Raw genomic sequence first — 18,641 nt, forward strand, 5'->3', positions numbered from 1 at the left:
ATGTTATCTGCTACACTATAACAACTAGCTCCAAAATACCAACATGGATGTGGGTAAAACGCTAACACTGAGCCTTCAAAATGCAGCACTCGGAAACTACAGGGTCACATTGTGATGGCTACGTCCATTTTTATATATAGTTTGTGCTTTCCCCATTTTTTTTTTCCACTGTAAAGGGATTAAAATAAACTAACAGAGCAAATTATACTCTGGAACAGATTAGCTTTCATATAAACACATTAAAGGACACACACGGGATGTTTAAAACTGCTTGGGAACCCTTTTTGAAGTTTGGAAGGTGCGTGCATCTAAGGGAAAATGAAAAAGACCCATTTAATGTTGAGAATCAGCCAGCTGGAGCAGATTGTAGTTTCTGCTCGTTTTCCCACTGCTGTTCAACAAAAAAAATTCAAGAAGCAGTAAAAGAAGAAAATACCAAAAAAAAGAATTAAGTGTCTTTAATGATATAGGCTACATTTGTACATTTTCTACAGCAGACTTTCAATGAGACTAACTGCCAATAAGAAAGAGAGAACATTTCACCTGTAACAACTGAAAAACTGGATAAGATGTGAAAAGCTTTGAATTTAAATACTCAGTGTAAATATTCAGCTCAGTATTTTGTCCCATTAAATAATACAAACATTTAATAGCTTGAACAATCAATGTGAAATATAAATTACATTAAAGCACCTTTTCAAGAATGAGGATATTAAAATAAATAATTGGCCTTTCCATATCAAGACAGTACATTTTGATGGTAGTAATGTAAGGCTGTGCAGTCACACTGAATGCTCCCACTCACTGATGTAAAACATACAGTAATGACACAACGTGACTCCAACAACAGCAAATAACTGTGGTTACAATATGAACACCTACGGATGCGTAGCTCCATCAGCAACGACAGAATATTAGTAACTGCTGCGGCATTGTTTCCTTCAGTTCCTTCTTCGAAAAAGAGACCAAATAAAGGACAAAAGTGAGAAGATTGTCACTTAGTCTGCCACCTGGATGAAGCCTTGTTAGAGATGTCGATTCATTTAGCAAGAAAAAACCAAATCGCAGTTCCTCACTCAGTCACTCGTCCACACTGGGACACTGATGAAACCCGTCGTCACCCAGTAAAACTGTCCTACGATGAAGTCGCTAACTGTACACTGTTCATGCACGAGCCTTTCGTTCACGCGCTAACGATTCTACCTAAACCTGGCAAAGCAACAGTTGCGTGATCGGGTGCGGCGACACACACCTTACACTTTGATCCCTCGACACCTGCAGGTCTGCCTGTCAAATGCATGCACACACACACATACACCCACACGCACGCACAAACACACACCAAGTGAGAAAAGCTTACTGTGAGTATAAAATTGAGGGTAGAGGGTGTTTCAATGGGTACTTCAAAAAGTCACAAGAACATATCAAAGACTGAGGCACAAAGCTGCCTTTTTAAAATCACCAATACAAGTACCAGCAACCGGTGACGGTGGCTCCTGCCTCTACTGCCTTACGGGGTGTAGAAAAATGCATACATCTATGTTACAGTACACGAAGAGGGCTTTAAATGTTTACAGGGCCTCCCAGACACAAATATATTTAATGCTTTGTTTTATTCATACACTGGAAATTTGGTAATCTAAGGAAATTTTAGTGGACATACTATTTGAGAAAAAAAAAAAAAATCGGACAGCAATTAAAACACTCGTAATTTTGCTTTACATAAAACCCTGTACATGTTAGCATTATCAGTCAATTAAAATTATTATTTTGAAAAAATGTCAGTCAGATAGTTTTAAAAGCTCTTTTTTTCTTACAAAACTGTTTTTGTTATCTGTGTGTGCAACAGACACGATATATTCCCAATTGTATTCTGGGATTGGGAGACTAATTCAGTCCGAGTACTGAAGATCTAAGTCCACTGTGCCGTCTGTCACCACTAACCTCACCCTCTTGGGTTTTGTGGCACCCATGGAGTGAGATGTTGTAACAGGTCCATAGTGTGATGTGCCTTGGTGATCCCCAGCGTGGCACTGCTGCTGCATATCCTTCCTGCAGTGCTCGTCGTGACCTTTGAGCCCTGAAAATCCAGCCAGAGAAGCTGGGTTGGAGAGCTGAGGTCCACAGGGCTCGACGACCAGCCGCCCCTGTGTGCCCGAAGGCTCCATCAGGCAGTGGTAGGTGTAGTTTGTTGAGCCCAGTCCTGGGTAGCCTTCTGCACCATCCCTGAGACCCAGGGTCAAAGAATGGTCTCCACTGAAGTTTAGTACGTAAGGAGGACCTTGATAACCGTAAGGGAACGAGGCTGAGGGGGCTGAGGACTTGTTTGCTGGTGCTGGTGTAGCAGGTGGTGTATTGTGAACCACTTGGGGGCTGTTGTGCTGAGACATGGGCGAAAGAGAAGTGCCAAAACTGAAATCAAAGGGGTCTTGCTGAGTGTAACACGGCTGGTGTTTGTCTGAGGTCGGCGTAGTGGATTTATCCTGTTTCATGCTTTTCTCGTGCGGTGCTGAATAACCGTCGGACATTTTGCTAGGAAAGTAGAACTGCCTCGGCAAGATAGAAAAGTTTTTGTATGCCATGTTGGCTTCGGCACTTTCATGTTTGTCTGATGACATCTTAGCTTTACTATAAGAATGAGAAACTGAGGAGTTGGGTTTATTGAAATGAATGTTGGACCTGTTGGAGGAAGCGAGGTGAACGTCCTTTTCGAACCCCTGAACAGACAAGTTGCCTTTCTGATGACTGTCTGCACTAAAGCAGAACTTTGGACTCTGCTGGGTTTTCTCCATAGCACCTGATTTTGCACCTAGCATTCTGGACGAGACGGTCGGGCTGCCGGCAGCCGTGGTCTCTTTGCAAGGTGCGCTGTACAAGTTCTGACTCTGGTTGCCCCCCTGAAACTTGAGCACCCTGTGAATAACTGTAGAGGTTTTCTCAGGAAAGTTGAATGGATTGTCGGGAGGGTTGGGATTTTTCACAGTGAAGAGCTGAGGAGAGAGGAATTTGTTAGACATTTGAGACGACTGTACGGGCTTTGTTAAGCAGCTCTGGGACACTGCTCTACCTGCGTTTGGCTGATTGCTGGAAAACGACTGGGATTTATTGGGAATGGTCATACGATGGAAGGGACCCTGGGTTTTGAGGTTAGCCTGGGTTTTTGATTGGCTGGTGCTTGGCTTTATGTTCATGGCAGGGTGGGGTAAAGTAACAGGGCTTTGAGTTGTAACCGAAGACGATGACGCACCCATAAAACGAGGCTTACTGGGTGCCATGAAAGACTGATTTTTTAAGTCTTCTTTGGAAAACCTCATTCCCGGATTTTTACTTATAATTCGATCTTTAGCCGCCAAGTCGGGGTTGCCCAGAGCTGAATAACTGAAACTGGTGTTGGGTGGGTTTCTGTCTTTAGAGGTATCCTTTGCTTCACATTCCAGAGGAACTGAGTCACTTTTGGAAGGCATTAGGCCTGGAAAAAACTGCAAATCCTCACTGGTAAAGTTATTTCCAGGACTGGGAGGGCCAAGGTATGGCGTTTCCGTGGTCCACGTGTCGGTAGGGCTGTGAGAGAGGGGACTGCTGAAAGGATCTGTAGGAGGATCCAGGGAACACAGATCTGATGGGGAAGATGGAAGCATGTTCTGTGGCTGGTAATAGCCCTCAAAGTTGAGACACTGAAAGTCAAGAATGTCATCACAGCAGTTTGTGAAGCTGGGCTCGCTGGTAAGCATGTTATCTGCTGTTGCAAATGGAGGAGACTGGGACGGGGGTTGGATGACAGAATTAGAAGAGGCTGTGGGCTTTTCCAAAGTCTGAGATGAACACAAGCCCTCGGAAAGCCGAGAGAGACTGTTATCAATTTGCTGAAGAGTGTGACTAAGGCAAGTGGTGGGTGTTTCGACAGGCCCACACTTGTGTGTTCTGTCCATTTTGTGCCTCTGTTTCCTTCCTCCGCTGATCATCTCTGGCCTTTCAGTGATTCTGTCTGCAGCTACGGATATAACTTCGGTTTTACTGTCGTTGAGGGGCGAGGACAGCGACAGCGGTGATAGGGACAAAGAAAATGGTGGCGGTTCGGTTTTCAGAGAGCTGTTGTTCAGTCTCTCAGAAGATGGGCACTCTTCTTTGAGCTTGCAACAATCGGAAAGTCCTTTTTGTTTACCTAAAACGTGACCCTTCATCTCTGTCTTAATAATGGTCTCTACTTTTAAATCGGGCTGTATGAGCTCCTCTTTACTATCCACCTCCCAAATATCCTCCATCTTCCTACGCAGTTTAATTACCGGTAATGGACAGCCATTTATGTCCAGTTCCGGCTCTTGCTTTTTTTGTGACCCACTTTCAAACAAGCAGGAACTCTTTAAAAAACCTTCTTCGATTTTTGTTTCCAGCGCTGCCGCTGACAGGGCTGCGCTGTCATTTTTCTGACTCTCTGTTTTTTCTAGCAGCTGCTTGACTCCAACCACGGGGTCCCTATCGATTTTCTCTTTGAATTGTACTTCGTTGCTGGCAGACACATCGGGCCCACAGACGTTTTCCCTGTCATTTTCAAGGTCCTTGTCTGATTTTGCACCAGTGTAGAAATTTATAGCTTGCAACTTCTCTCCTCTTTTTTTCAAACGATGCAATCTGCTCTTTGACTTCTTACTAGCCTGCACGTGAGCCTGAGCTGCCTCCATCTCCATGTTTAAAATTGACACCGAGTCCATAATAGCTTTAAAAGGATCGAATGCCACCAACTCATCTCCCTTTTCTGCTTTTAATGCCATGTTTTCCAACCCTGCACTTTGCATCTCCCATACTTTCCCTCTTCTCCTCTTAAGCCGAATTTTAAAAAAGTCTGGCTTTATGTCTTCCAAACCACTTTGTTCCAGGGTCATCAATTTCCCCTGATTTCTACTTTGAAATTCATCTGAAGTCGGACTTTCAGCTACATCCTCAGCCCACTCGCTCTCTAGTGTCTGTGCTTTACCGGCGTCATCCTCATCCAGCCTCTCTAATTTACACTTTCGAGCGTTCCTCATTAAATGACCACGCTGAGCTTCAGCAGGTCTCGAGCGAAGGACCCTGTTAAAAGAGGAGTGTCTTCTGGGGGCTAACCGCTGCATTTCTGTCCTCCTAACTCTGACTTTATTCTCTCTTTTCACTTTGCTACTCTCCCCTGAAGACGGGGCGAGGTCCTGCCTCAGCACTGCAGACGATTTCAACTCTGTAACATTTTTAGAAACCTGATCTAAGGCAGAGTTTAGACTTTGTTCAGAATCTAGTGCCGAACTGCGAAATGTACGTTTCTTCAGAGGTATATTGGACTGCGCGTGCGCTTGTGCATTGGTGTCTGGATTAGTCGTGGTTTTAGCCGAAATCAGTGACTTGTGAGGTAGTGGGTTGAGGCAGGTGGCCGGTGGGTCATTGTGCCTCTGTGGCAACTTAGGCTCCAAACTCTCCTGACTCAACTCCGTCTTAACTGTAGCTGTAATGTCTTTGCTTAAGTGTCCCTTGGTGCTTGGCTTATCTTCTGCTTTTCTTTTCACTGCTCTGGGCCTTATCTTTCGTCTTCTAATAATCCTCCTCTGCACTGAACGCCGGAACCTGCCTCCATTTATTTCAGTTTGTTCTGATTCCCCCTCGGCACTCTCCTTGGAGGCCCAGGTAGAAAACCGTCGTCCCACATTACCTCCCTTTAATCTCCCATCTATTAATGATTTATCTTTTCTTAAAATATCAGATAGCAGAACCTTTGCCTGTTTTATAACAATATCATCTTCATGCCTACTTACTGGCTGCGTACTCAAACTCATTTGTCCTGATCCTTCCTGCGTGCAAACCCCCTTGGCTGTATTTTTAACATCCTGGACATTATTTTGACATTTGCTGGAAACCATTTTGCAATCAGACCTTTTCACTTCTTCTAGGTTTCTGTTACTTTTACTGTCTTTCTGCTCTTCTGTTTTGCCTTTTAAAAAATCCGTCTGTTCGTTTGTTATAAAATCTTTGTCATCTACCGAAGCCGTTTGTATTTCACTAAATTTCTCGCTTCTCTTTTTCTCACTGTGGGATAAGTCGCCCGTGCTCTCGCTCGAATGCCGTTTCCTTACACTGGTTTGATCTGGAGACTTGAAAGACATTTCCCTCACCCCTCCGTTACCGTCAGCTGTGCAGACCTCTGAACTTCTCGCCTGCCTCTGTTGAAATCTGGATGCTCGTTTTTCTGTTGCTGGGCCTGGGCGCTGGCTCTGCATCCTCCTTCCTCTAACCTCCACCCTTACTTTCCTGTCTTCACAGCTTTCTCCAACTTCCAAACTTTGTGAGACCGATAACCTCGTTAGATTGACTGTAAGATATTGCTTCAGAGATATTAGCGGATTGTCTCCAGTGTTCTTCAATCCATCCGTGTTACTCGTGGATAAAGCTCTGATAGTCTTGCGCTCAGTTTGCTCGGCAGCAGGATTTTGAGCCGTGGTGATGACGCTGGTTTCGACGGCGCCGCTGCCGCACGCGCCGTTTTGACTTTCTGTGATTGCAGTTTCGACATTCTCTTGTTTTATTGCACTGCAGATTTTGTCGCCCTCATCCGGGTGACAAACAGTTGTAGTGTTAGTTGTGTTACTGGACTTCGTCTGGTGTGCGAGTGTGGTGCGAACGCTGCTTTTTGTTCTTGAAGAGGTCCTCATGTGAACGGGCTTCCTGCCCACCACTTTTGCAAACCTCCCATTAAGGCCTGCGCCTCTTACCGCAGATCTGCTTTTCTGACATGCTGACATGGAGGAATTCAGAGTAAAGGGCTTCAAGTTCACCGCACTGTTGTTGCTTTCTTCCCCAGTCATGTTCAGTCCCCTTGGCCTGTTATCTTGTGGCCTCACTTCCTCGAGTTGCAGCAGCAGTGCCCTTTCTTTGCTTTTTGGATCCTTACAATTGAGTAAAAAATCCAAAGAGTGGCGCCGCACTCTGACTCTAAGGTCCTTTAGTGTAACCTGGGATAAAAGCGGAACCGTTCGCCGCTGTTTGGCTGTAGAGGAGGACTTTAGTGGGTGCTTTCCTGATCGTCTTTGCTTCTCCTGTCTCCACTTCTTTGTCTGACTCAGTTTTCTGTTCTTCAAGGCATTTCTTCTCATCTGCTGAGTGAATGAGTTCCTTGAGGGGATGGCTTTGAAAGAGAGACAGCAACAAAGAAGCAAATTAACTTTTTGGTTTCTACACAAAACCCATTGTTCTGCTTTTCTGCCCTGTGAACAACTTCATGTGCAGAGTCTGGTCTATAGTGTAAATCAAACTTGTGAAGACAACAACTGTAAATTGCATCAAGACGTTGAAGCATTTTCTTTTTTTTAAAAAAAGAAGAAGGAAACAAAGCATGTTTACTCTGAAACAGTGGAACACATAACAGTTTGTTTCTAACAGGAGGTAAAATCTAAAATAAAAATTAAAAATCTAAATAATGGACGTCAAACGTAAGGTCCGGGCACCAGAATCCCCTCAACAAAGACTCCAATACACTCACTGGATAGCTTTGGAAAATGTGAAGGGCATGAATTGTTGGACTTAAATGTGTTTTACAGCTTTTTCTGCTGATAAAGACCTCCCTGTGGCCAATCATACTCCACAACAGTAATTAAGTAATAGATAAACAATCGCATAACAAAAACAGTTCCTGTTTCTCACTACTTACAATAGGTCCACGTACAAAAGAATATTTTCTGTGAACAGAAGCTGTGTGTTTTAGAATTACAGGACACTCTAGGCAATGAGCTACCAGAATTTCTTTTGTAATTTTACACATTTATTTCTTAAAATTTAAGCCCAAAGCTGAAAGATTTCTTTCGTCTACTACATAAGCATTTCTATAGCATTTATATATGAACAAACCTAAAAAAACAAAAAAACAAACAGTGGTTCCCTAGAAGTTCTTTAAAGGACAAATAGATAATATAAACTGAGAAAAGAGGCGGGTTAGGGTTGTTGTCCTTTGGTAGGGGACCAGTTTAAGGGATTGTTTTCTTGACTATAAAGCCCGTTACACAAGAATAACCGCCACTCTTTGCCTGCCCACAGGCTCCCATGAGAAAGGTCTGCAAAAGAAGATCAAGTGAGAGGCCCTCAGAGCTGCAGGAAAAAAACTTTCATTACATTTACTCCTCTTAGGCAGATTTCATTGAGCAAGGGCTCACTTTCAGACATCTTGGGTAGAGCTCAACTAAACTGGGTGAGGTTGAGCTTTGAAAAGGTTGAACTTGATTCATACGACAAGAAAAAATGAGAGCTTTGTAGCAAAAATGAATGATGAAAAGTAATTTAGTAAGTTCATCCTGATTACCATCTTTTCATGATTGCTGGAAGCCAAAATTGTCATTTGAATTAAAATCCTCTTAAAATCCGAGTCTAATCACAACTAAAGCTCCATTGTTATTAATCATCGACACAGATTATTGAATAACTTTTGATAAATATAAATATTTTAATGAGGATCCATTTGTGAGTGCTCCCTCATAATGTTTATGTTGGCTGTCCCCGAGGAAGATCCCATCTAATTATTCTAAACCCCACATAATAAATCCTTTATTTATATGATTGCATAAGCATGCATATGCTACCTAAAGCAAACAGATAAGAACAAAAGGATATTAAAACATCTGGATTTATTTAGTTTATTTATTTAGTAGAATAAGTAAACAAGTTTGGAGATTTTATATTATATATGTCATGTTGTAGCTGCACAAATATTTAATAGTAGACCCTTTTTAAGGCATAATATTTTACAGGTTATGGATAATTGCACTGCCACTGTTGAACATATACTTTAAACAGAGCAATAATTTTAATCTGAACAATGCAGTCACGGCAGAATTTAAGCTGTACCAGGTATTATTGCGGGGCTTGTATTAATGTAGTCTTTACTTTACAATATAAAGGACCTCGAAGCAACTGTCTCTGTGATTTGGAGCTATATAAATAACACTGGATAGGATTTAATAAAAAAAATTAGGCAAAAACTCTGTTTATTTGTGTGTTTCCACACTAACATCAGGGTTTTTCCTGAGTGGCCTTGAGCACGACATGACTGCATATAGTTTAGGTATTGTGTTACCTTACTCAATAAAAATCTATGGATTTTCCCTTTATGTGCAATCCCTCTGATTTGTGCTTTGGGGAAAGCACAAAAGCTCTTTAGTAGGAAAATCCCAAACTGGTTACCTTTAAAGATTCCCGAGTGTATTCCTGGTGTTATTGGCCTTGTAGAAAAGTGACCTTTCTCTCTGTGATGACGAAGATATCGCTCTCTCAGGCGGTACTTTTGGCCCACGGGGTCCTTTGTTTCCTCGATTTCAGGCTGTTTCCCTCTGTGCTTGAAGTGACCCTCTCCATTCCTAAAGAAGAGTTAAAAAAAAAAAGATTAAAAGTTCAGAGTTTTCATCTCTTAGATGAATAAAATCTGTTGAGAAAAAAAAAAGACTTTGATAAAGACCACGTCTGATCAGATAATGGACGTACCTCTCACAGGTGCAGCATTCACACATTTCATTGCCTTCACCAAAAAAGCTGGCTCCATAGTAACACGTGATCTCTTCCCCAGGTGCTATGGGTCGAATCACCTCAACACAAGCGATATTCTTCTCACCGGGGACGAACTGGGCGGGTGAAAAAGAAGGAAAAAAAAAAAAAAAAAAAAACAGACAAAGACAAAGGTTGGATGGCCCGTGGGAAACAACAACAACAACAAAGCAGTCAGGAGGCAGAGGGCAGGTCTAAATCTGCACTTAAAATAAAACATTTAGCATGAAAATAACATGTTATAATTTCAACTTGAAGTGTTTTAGTGAATTATTGTTGCAGATTACCTTGCAGTTTGGCTTGCAGTCTTCAGTGCAACGGGACAAAGAAAAAGAAAGATAAATAAGGTCACTAATAAAATCACACCAGTGAATGAAAAACTCAACATTTTGCTAATCTACTGGTTTAGATTGGATTTATTTTCACTAAAGAAATAAAGAGATAGCCCTCTGATAGAAAAAATGACCCAGTTTTTACTAGGCCTTTGGCATAATTGCAGTTAGGATAAGATATGCTTTGTTTTCTTTAAAATATGGAGCTGAAACATTAAACAGACCTACAACAGAACACCTCAAATACAAAATATATCAACACAAAAAAAATGTGACAAAACAAAACAGCTCAACAAGGTTCAAAAAACAAACAACATGCAAAAGAAAAGCTCCAAATCTAAATGAAATACAATCAGATGCTTAAAAAAAAGCTTGATATAATATAATATGACAAAGTGGCTTGAAAAGTAAAAGAGTTCAAATTCAATAGAGCAAAAAGAAACAGCAGTGAAAACAAGCACAGCATATGTCATGTCACATTAAAGTGGTTCACTGTAACAGGATGTGAAGTGTTGAGACAACACAGGGCCGAAATAAACTCAGACAATTTACTCTCTGCTAGACAGATGTTTTGTGTAATAAAAGAGTTATTGCATGAGGTATGAAAGACCTCCTGAATCTTTATTGCTGTGCACCAACATGTCATCTGCTAACATGATTTTCTCGCTCTTGTAACTAGAAAGTCAATAAATCATATGAGGAAACCTATAATTTCTCACTATAATTATGATGACGACACAGACATGGGTGCAAAACATTGACCGCTATCCCTGCGTCACTGCAGTGCAAACCGATTTCAGGATAAATCTGTTTTGGTGCGCTCTATGAATTATATACATTCATCAGCTTGAGTAAGGAACCGAAAGTCGGCCTATTATGCTCATTTCCAGCTCCATATTTAGCACAGGTTTGCATGATTTATTTATTTATTTTTATTCATAATTATTCATATTTATTCATCTATTATTAAGCTTTGGTAAAGCCCCTCAGTTCCTCTTCTGTTTTAGTTTCCATTTTCCTCTTTTTAAGCCAACATCTTCTGATTGCCTGCTCATCGCAAGCACGAGGGTCAAGATAGTCCCTGTTTTTATCGTAACAGAAGCAAAGAGCAGAAACGTATCTGAAACAGAGCATTCAGAGCAGCCTGAAGCCTCAGCTTTCGGCCCACAGAGTTAACTGTACGCACACCAGCCTCAGCATTTCCAATGTGAGCAATCAAACTTTAAATAAAGGGTTGCTCAATGACAGCTAAAATCATTTTAAAATGATTTTAAAAGGACTGCTTGCACACTATCTGAAACTCTGGCATGGTCAGTGTAAATCAGTATCAATCACTGTAACAGCACACATATAGAGAGAAACACAGTAGGCCCACTTTAAGAGTAACTACAGTGTAATACTGAAGGCATGGCCTAGATTTCCATTAAGATGCATATATATGTGTACAACCACTAGTCTCGAAGGTAAACACACTCACCGTGGTTAATGAAAGCTGCAGGCCCGAGCCAGAGCTGAGCGCAGCGTTTGCGTGTGGAATACATCACGCTGAAGTCATTGACTCCCGCCCTCAGCACGGCACTGTCAGCAGGACTCAGCTCTGCTATGCAGCCCAGCAGGACCTCCACCCGCTCTCCTACAAACCTGCAGAGGAACAATTCAGGCATCACATTTTCAGTTGTAAAAAACAACACCGTACAGGACGCAGTGCTGCTGCAGTGGCAGCTCGTGACGCTGCTGCGTGTGAATACCAGTGCCTAGTTGAGGTTATCTTGGCTCCGTTGGTCTCTGACGAGTATCTGTCACAGGACTCTATCTTGACACCGCTATCCAACAGGAAGGCACTGAGGTAGCGATAAACCTGCAAACATCACACACGGTCTTTGATTGTGATGTTACACTCGAGTGACAAATCCAAGTATCGGTGATAAACACATACACGCATAGACGATAAAGTCAAATGATAACAAACATTTTTGTTTTATGCATACATGTTGTCTCAGCAGCTCCTGTCGATGGCTCCCCAAAGCATTAAAGTAGTCACCAGCCAGCTCGCCCACCGTTAGAGCCTCAAACGTAGCGTTGAAGTCGTGCGTACGCTGAAACCTCAAAAGCGTCTCTTTGAGGTTACCCCAACGTCGGATCTCTGGTGGGGGGCTGCACAAAGAGAGAGGGACAGATATAAGAAGAGTCTAAGAAGCTTCCTTTTAACACTGAATTTTAGATATAGCATCCAAATATATTTTTGAACCAACAACTTTAAGAAAAAAAATAAAAAAGAAAATAAAAAGAAAATCACACAAAAAACACCCAAATCAGCTCACAGTTAAAAATATTTGGACTAAATGTTCCACAGTTCTGTTCTTATAAGCTACAATAACAATTAATAAATATCTGTGCATCTTTCTCAGAAATCTAACCTTCCTTCACTTCTGTATTTAATACGAATGCACCAAAACATGCACAACAGGTGCACACAGGGTTTTTCCACGGCCCTCTGGGAGGTGGCTGCACCCATAAGTATGACTGGTCAGGATGTAAAGGCAAAGAGTTTACGTTACCTTATTTAATAAAAGCCTATGCATTTTTCTGTTCTTATATTATTTTCAATTATTCGTTTGAAAGTGGATTTAAATACATTTCATGCAGGAAAAACACCACCCAGAATTTTACAAACACTTAACAAACTCATTCATTAAAACTGCTTTAAAATAAGCGGTTGTCAAACTACTCATGAAAAATCTTGTTTTTCTTCCCAGGAAAATGAACAGCAGTTTACTGATGCTGCTGCGTACACCTTCATTAAAGTAAAATTCAGGTTTTTCTTTTTAATGACTTTCTCTAATGACTGCTGAGGTGTGAGCTTTTATTCGGACACTCGTCGTTATTATATATTAACTTTCACTGAACGTCCAGGTTTTGCAGTTGGCCTGAAGTGTCACTGCATTAAAGCATAATCAGAACCACCTGGTATTCTTAAAGTTTTATAGAGCTCAGGGGCCGCTTTAATAGGAATGCATGGATTGCGAAATTCTGGACTGATGATTAACCTTCAAGTGCCCAAAGAAAGTTAATTTAGAACTCAAACTGCACATTTCTGTGTGCTGTAGTGATATTTCTAATGATAAAAACATTTCCAATTTACTTTAACAAAATGTAAAGCTTTTTTTTCACTCCACCTTTCAAATAACAGGAATTAGCCGACTGGTGTTGGGAGGATAATGGAAAGTTATACAGAGTAATTTATGACCCTGGAAATGTATGTATTTTTATAAAATTACAGGCTCTCATTTTATTTTCCACTTCTAATCACGACATTGTAATGGTCTGCAGTCAACCATGACTAACAGAACTAGAGCAGCACCATTTACTGCTGCGGAGGCCTTGAGGCAGACACTTGGAACACCTGAAGTAAAACAGCTCAACTGACAGAAATTAGTTGGCAAAAGTGACATAAATAATTTGAATGTTTCTGCGCAAACACACACACATCAAAACAACATACGTGTTAAGATTTTGTTTTAAACAGAAGCCTGGAAGTAACAAAGGCTGAAGAAAAAGCCTGATTAGGAAAACTTCACTGTAAGTTGCTGTTGATGAAGGCGTCACCGGTTCATCTAATGTTACTATTTATTACACAACAATATGGACACACATAAGTAAAGGCATTAGTGGATTTAACAAGATCTGCTACATGTAAAGGAAACAGCATGATAACCACAAGCAGACCCATTATTGCTCTATTCCTGTATAAAGTATGAGTCATGACCCCGCTTTGTCATTTCAGATGCTAAAATAGCTCGGCTGTTTGAGCGTTTAAATAACAGTTTGAGTCAATATTGTTTTTCTGTTAATAATATTTCTTTATTGTTATTAATTCCCCCTTTGTGTTGGGGAAACAAACACTGACATTCTAAATAATAACTGACATACTTTAAAGTCTTTTCAGCTCTTTGTTAAATTTTTTTAAACATTTTCCCAGCACAAAACTGATGTAACGCAACACAATCGGCTGTTGACACAAAGAAATATTAATGAAATGTTGAAATGGAGCGCAATCTGATATCCACATGTGGGTTTTGTTCCTACATCCTCATAACATCATTATAACAGTCTTTTTTTCTCAAGTTGCAAAGCTATGACATCACAACAATGTGATTGGTCAGGTGCAAAGCTAAAACCGGACCAATATTATTTTGATGATGCACAAAAAAACACCACTACGGGATATCAGATACACCTTACGTGAGCGCTCATGTTATGGTTTCTCTTTCACCCTCACATTTATTTATTTTTATATTTCACTATAAAATGAAATTCACCCCTTAACCCTATTGTGGGATTATTAGTTTAGATCAGTTGCTTTCTTCTGCTTTCGTATTTTTTCCACCCAACCAAAAATCTAAGAAATCAAGCCTTAAAAAAGCCAGCGAAACAGCAGTGATCACACTCTTTCCAGCCATACCATAGCACTGGGTAGTCACTGGACTCCATGATTGCTGTATTGTGTGTCAGATTACCTGATGTTCATTTTGTGGGTGCTGAAGCCCAGCAGAGGGTCCAGCACCAAGCGGGTGGCCAGGTCATCCGTCTCACACAGCTCCTTCACACTCATTCTAGTGCTTCCGTCCATCGCCTCCCACCATCAGCATGCTGAAACCACAGGCATCAAAGTAACGCTGTGACAGCAGCAGCAGCAACAACAACAACAAACCACAATCACCTACGAGTTTTGCATTTCTGCACATCACACAACACCTGCATTAAATTTCTCACCGGTGCCCTAATATCTGCGTATATAACCGGTCTGCTGCTGAGTTGCATCATGTTGAAGAACAGTAGATAAAATCGTTGCGTGAGAAAGGAATGTGGCTGTGTTTCTACGGGCTTCCACAGTCCATTAGCTTAGCAGGGTAAATATGTTATCAGCTGAGGGACGGTGGGAGCTAGCGCTATGGCCTGCAGCTACAGTAACGGGATTGCATCGCAGCGCTGATGAAAGCCAGCGCATCGATGCATGCTTGACACACCTATGCGGGCTTCCCAAACCTACCTGGGAGTCTTTTGTAGTCAACGAAAGTATCGTCAGGTTGACCGTTTAGCAGCAAGCCGCTCACTCGCTCTGCTCCGGCTCTCGCTCTGCTGGCTGGGGCAAAGTTAGCCTAGCAGCAGCAGCGAAGCCCGCTAGCTCTCTGCCGCCTCGCTGGCTTTCCCCGAAGATGGAGTCTCCTCGTCGCTTGTGGAATTTTACTGCTCCTTCACGACTCCGGGTCCCAGCCGAAATTTTAAAAGGGGGACAAATGCACAACACCGGGGAACGATTGAGACACGAAATGTGTGTGTTTTGTAGCCGCTAACTAGCTTTTACAGGCTCGTCTAGTAGCAAAAGTTGATGATGAGCGACGTCCAATGCAACCGAACTAGCTGTTAGCCACGCCCCTTGCGCTGCGCCATTCGCTTAGGTCAAGGTCAATTTTACAAATCAAACCAGAGGGCTTTGTTTTAAGCTCTGTGATTGGTCAGACCTTTTTATGGGCGGAGCCTATCCATACCCTGGGTTTACTACGACGTGCAGAGGGGAGTGCTTTCTTGTACAGCGGCCTCTGCCTCTATTTGGCTGCTGGAAAGCATTTCACACAATCACACTGTTAGTACACAGTCAGAATGCGCTCATCAGCAGCGACACTAAAACCTGCCTGAAACCCTCCTGCACTGTTAATTACACTAAAGCTCACAGTGAGGAACTCCGTGCATTAGGTTAATGCTTCAGGATTGAAATTTTGCTATTTAAACACTTTATATTTGCTTAACCTTTAAATAATTTATTTTAAGTTTTAATTACTGAGATGACAAATTTAAGGGCCAAGCTTTAGATTGTGTTACGTCGTAATAAAAACAAACAATAAGCCATTCTACTATTGCAGGACATTTTCTGTCCGACCCACGAAAATTGAGAATAATCCCTTCGCAAAGTACATAATACACACATAATACATTTGTCCTGTAAATCACTCTTGTCCTGGGACAAACTGTAAGCCTCTGGGTTGGAAAGGTGATTCCAAAATATTATTTAAAATACAAAATAGCTCATGAGAACGGCCCAAAATAGTATTTTTCTTTTCTTTGCCATAGCCTTCTGATAAGCATGTCTAATAGACTAGTTAATTTAAGATTGATGATTTTGTTGACACGTGTCTCTTTTTTTCACATCAACATATTTTTAAAGAACAGTCATTATGCACTGCTGCTGTGTCTAACAACACACGTGCAACCCTGTTACCTAAATTAGCCTGAAAAAGAAAGAGATAAAACAGTGACATGATATAACAAGGAAGAAGTGTCATGATCAAGTCATGTGCTAACAGCATGGAAAGACCAAAGGTCAGTCCTCTTTGACCTAGTTTGTATTTTTCCAGTCTTTTCTTATTAGATTGGTGTGTCAGTCTGGATCTGGTCATCTTTATCTCCCAGGTTGGCCCAAAGCCACCAAGGTGTCCTGCTTTTGGCAACAGGTGACCTTCAAATGGACCCCTGGATCATGTGAGGTCAATGTTTTAGATAAGAATATAACAGATAAGCTTCCATTCACCGACATAGGTTTTGATTGCTGGGTGGGATGGCCATGTAAAGTGTGGGATCACTTGGTCTTCCCTCAGCAAACTGTGAGCATCACTTACTTTTCTACATTTGTCGAATTTTTGGGTGCCATCCGCATCTAAAGTGGAACAAGTTAACATAAAATGGAATATAAAGCCACGAGACCATCAGGCATTATCCTCAAATGGTCTAATTTTATCACTGCTGAGTCAACACACACATAAAGGCTTGGGATAAAAGTCAGAGTATAAACACACTTACAGCGTTGTCTGACATCAGGCTACAGGCACAGCATGGTGAGCTGATATTCTCTTTCTTTAATCTTTTTCAGCCATCTGCTGTCCTCCGATGTCCATCCGTTTTCTCTCTGTGGACCCTCCCTTCCTTCATAATACTGCAATATCACAGTGTTGTGATATTGTCACAACTTGTTAACTATAAATTAACTACTAAACTTAAGAAAATAGGATTATATCAGTTATTTGAACACAGCAAGCCTGAAAAGGGGTTCACGTGGGTGTAAAGTAATACTATTCTGAACTCCCCAGACAAATGGCATTCATGATATAAGTTAAAACTAATATATAAACTAATAAAAAAGTGAATTTGCATGAAAAAAAATCACCCTGGAAAGCAGCTTAGACCATTTAAAACTATATAGAAACAAAACATTGCATGTGGCAACCTTAATTGTTCCATGCAAGCTTTTTTAGCTTACTAAAATACGGAAGTCATGACCACATGTGAACATGAAGTTGGCCAAAGAACATGTCTAACAAAGAGTTTTAAGATGGTGCCTCTAAGCAGCCTGACGTCTTCACTCTGTTCTCCCATACTGCCAATGACTGCTCCAGGCAAACTGCTTCGATATCAGTGTGTAGCCATCTTGCTTCTGCCTTTCAAAGTTCATTTAAATAGATCGTTTGCAGTCTGAAATACAGACATTGGACCAATTTGAGTTAAAAATGTAGCTTCACACAGATTCTGTTTTTTTCGGACATAAAACATTTTAAAGTGAGCCGTGCCAGCCATCTCAGCCCCGCTGTTTGAAACACAATCCATCTTTCTGTGCTTCTATTTTCAGACACACTGAATGCAGATACCTCACTGCTCTTTGGATTTTTGCCAGCCACTATTCTGGAGAGCTGAAATTTCTCAGAAATAAATAAGCACCCCCTAAAACTCTATGGACAGGTCTCAACTGGAAAACAATCCAAAGTAGTGTTACTGCATATTTTAAAGGGTGTCAAGCATTCAGGAACCCGGTGACAGCATGCTTTACAAGGAGCATAAGTGGAAAGCACCAATCGCTCTGTCATCACAAAGGCTCAGCTGGAGTATTCCAAGTGGCCGGATGACTTCATTCAACTATCAAAGAGTGTGTCTCTCAGCTCCTTGGAGGAGGAAACTGTAGCTCCCTTCAGCACTTGAGGAAACCTTAGTAACTGCTCTGTTTGTCTATGAGTTATTTTTTCTCTTTTTGCTAGAGCGAGCTGTTACAGTGACTAAAATGACTGAGTCTTGTTTGTAGAGGTTTATGATTTTAAATATTTTATGCAGAAAAATTCATAATCAAAGCTTCTGTAGCAGTAAATCTTTCTCCTCTGGGTCTTTTGGGCCTGCAAAACATTCCAAGTGAACAGATGTGGAAAATGAAAATAAAACCTGACAGCTTCCTGTTATCGTTCATACACAAATGGGCATGTCCCTGGAAAACAATGAGAATTTGTAGTATTAGACTGACAAACTGATGGAAGGAAGTGTTTTTATGGCCACAAGACATCAAATAATACACTGCAGGGGCCATAAATGCTCCCACTGTTTGTTTACGCTGTCCAAGCTTGTGTTTATTTTCTATATTTTATTATTAATAAATCTGCACACAAGAGCATACAATGCTGCTGTTTGGTATGACAACTTCCTCACTAGAGAGGCAACTGCACAAAATTGTGACCTCTTGTTCTTCTAACCCAAATATTCTGGCAGTTTCTATTGACTGTAGTTTATAAGAGTCAACACACTTGACTCCCACAAATAAATAAATAAGAACATGCAGCTAATGTGCAGAGCTGCAGCTACATCCCTACTGAAACCAAAGGAATATAACCAGATAGATAAATAACTAAAAAAAAAAGCACTAACAGGGAAACAGGAGTTCCAGAAACCCTA

The 18,641-nt window shown here is 41.3% G+C and overlaps 1 protein-coding gene across 1 annotated transcript; it reads right to left on the reverse strand.

The window, feature by feature from the left end:
- Nucleotides 1-442: 442 nt before the first annotated feature.
- kmt5c (lysine methyltransferase 5C) lies at nucleotides 443-15,324 on the reverse strand. The gene is made up of 9 exons (XM_040043695.1): nucleotides 14,929-15,324; nucleotides 14,396-14,528; nucleotides 11,867-12,032; nucleotides 11,627-11,736; nucleotides 11,356-11,519; nucleotides 9,834-9,853; nucleotides 9,487-9,623; nucleotides 9,190-9,362; nucleotides 443-7,144 (listed from the first exon to the last, which is right to left on the reverse strand). The coding sequence occupies exons 2-9, from the start codon at nucleotides 14,506-14,508 to the stop codon at nucleotides 1,893-1,895; spliced, it is 6,135 nt and encodes a 2,044-aa protein (XP_039899629.1). The 5' UTR covers nucleotides 14,509-14,528; nucleotides 14,929-15,324; the 3' UTR covers nucleotides 443-1,892.
- Nucleotides 15,325-18,641: the final 3,317 nt, after the last annotated feature.

Source organism: Simochromis diagramma, unplaced genomic scaffold (genome assembly GCF_900408965.1).
Source record: "Simochromis diagramma unplaced genomic scaffold, fSimDia1.1 OVJJ01000321.1, whole genome shotgun sequence".
In the NCBI taxonomy this organism is placed as follows: domain Eukaryota; kingdom Metazoa; phylum Chordata; class Actinopteri; order Cichliformes; family Cichlidae; genus Simochromis; species Simochromis diagramma.

Bases quoted from the DNA above. Each gene is read 5' to 3' on its own strand.
- kmt5c (XM_040043695.1), bottom strand. From the start codon at position 14,508: ATGGACGGAAGCACTAGAATGAGTGTGAAGGAGCTGTGTGAGACGGAT. The intron at 12,033-14,395 runs GTAATCTGACAC...CTCTTTGTGCAG, and splicing joins ACCCACAAAATGAACATCAG to CCCCCCACCAGAGATCCGAC. The intron at 9,624-9,833 runs GTAATCTGCAAC...TCACCCGCCCAG, and splicing joins ACTGCAAGCCAAACTGCAAG to TTCGTCCCCGGTGAGAAGAA.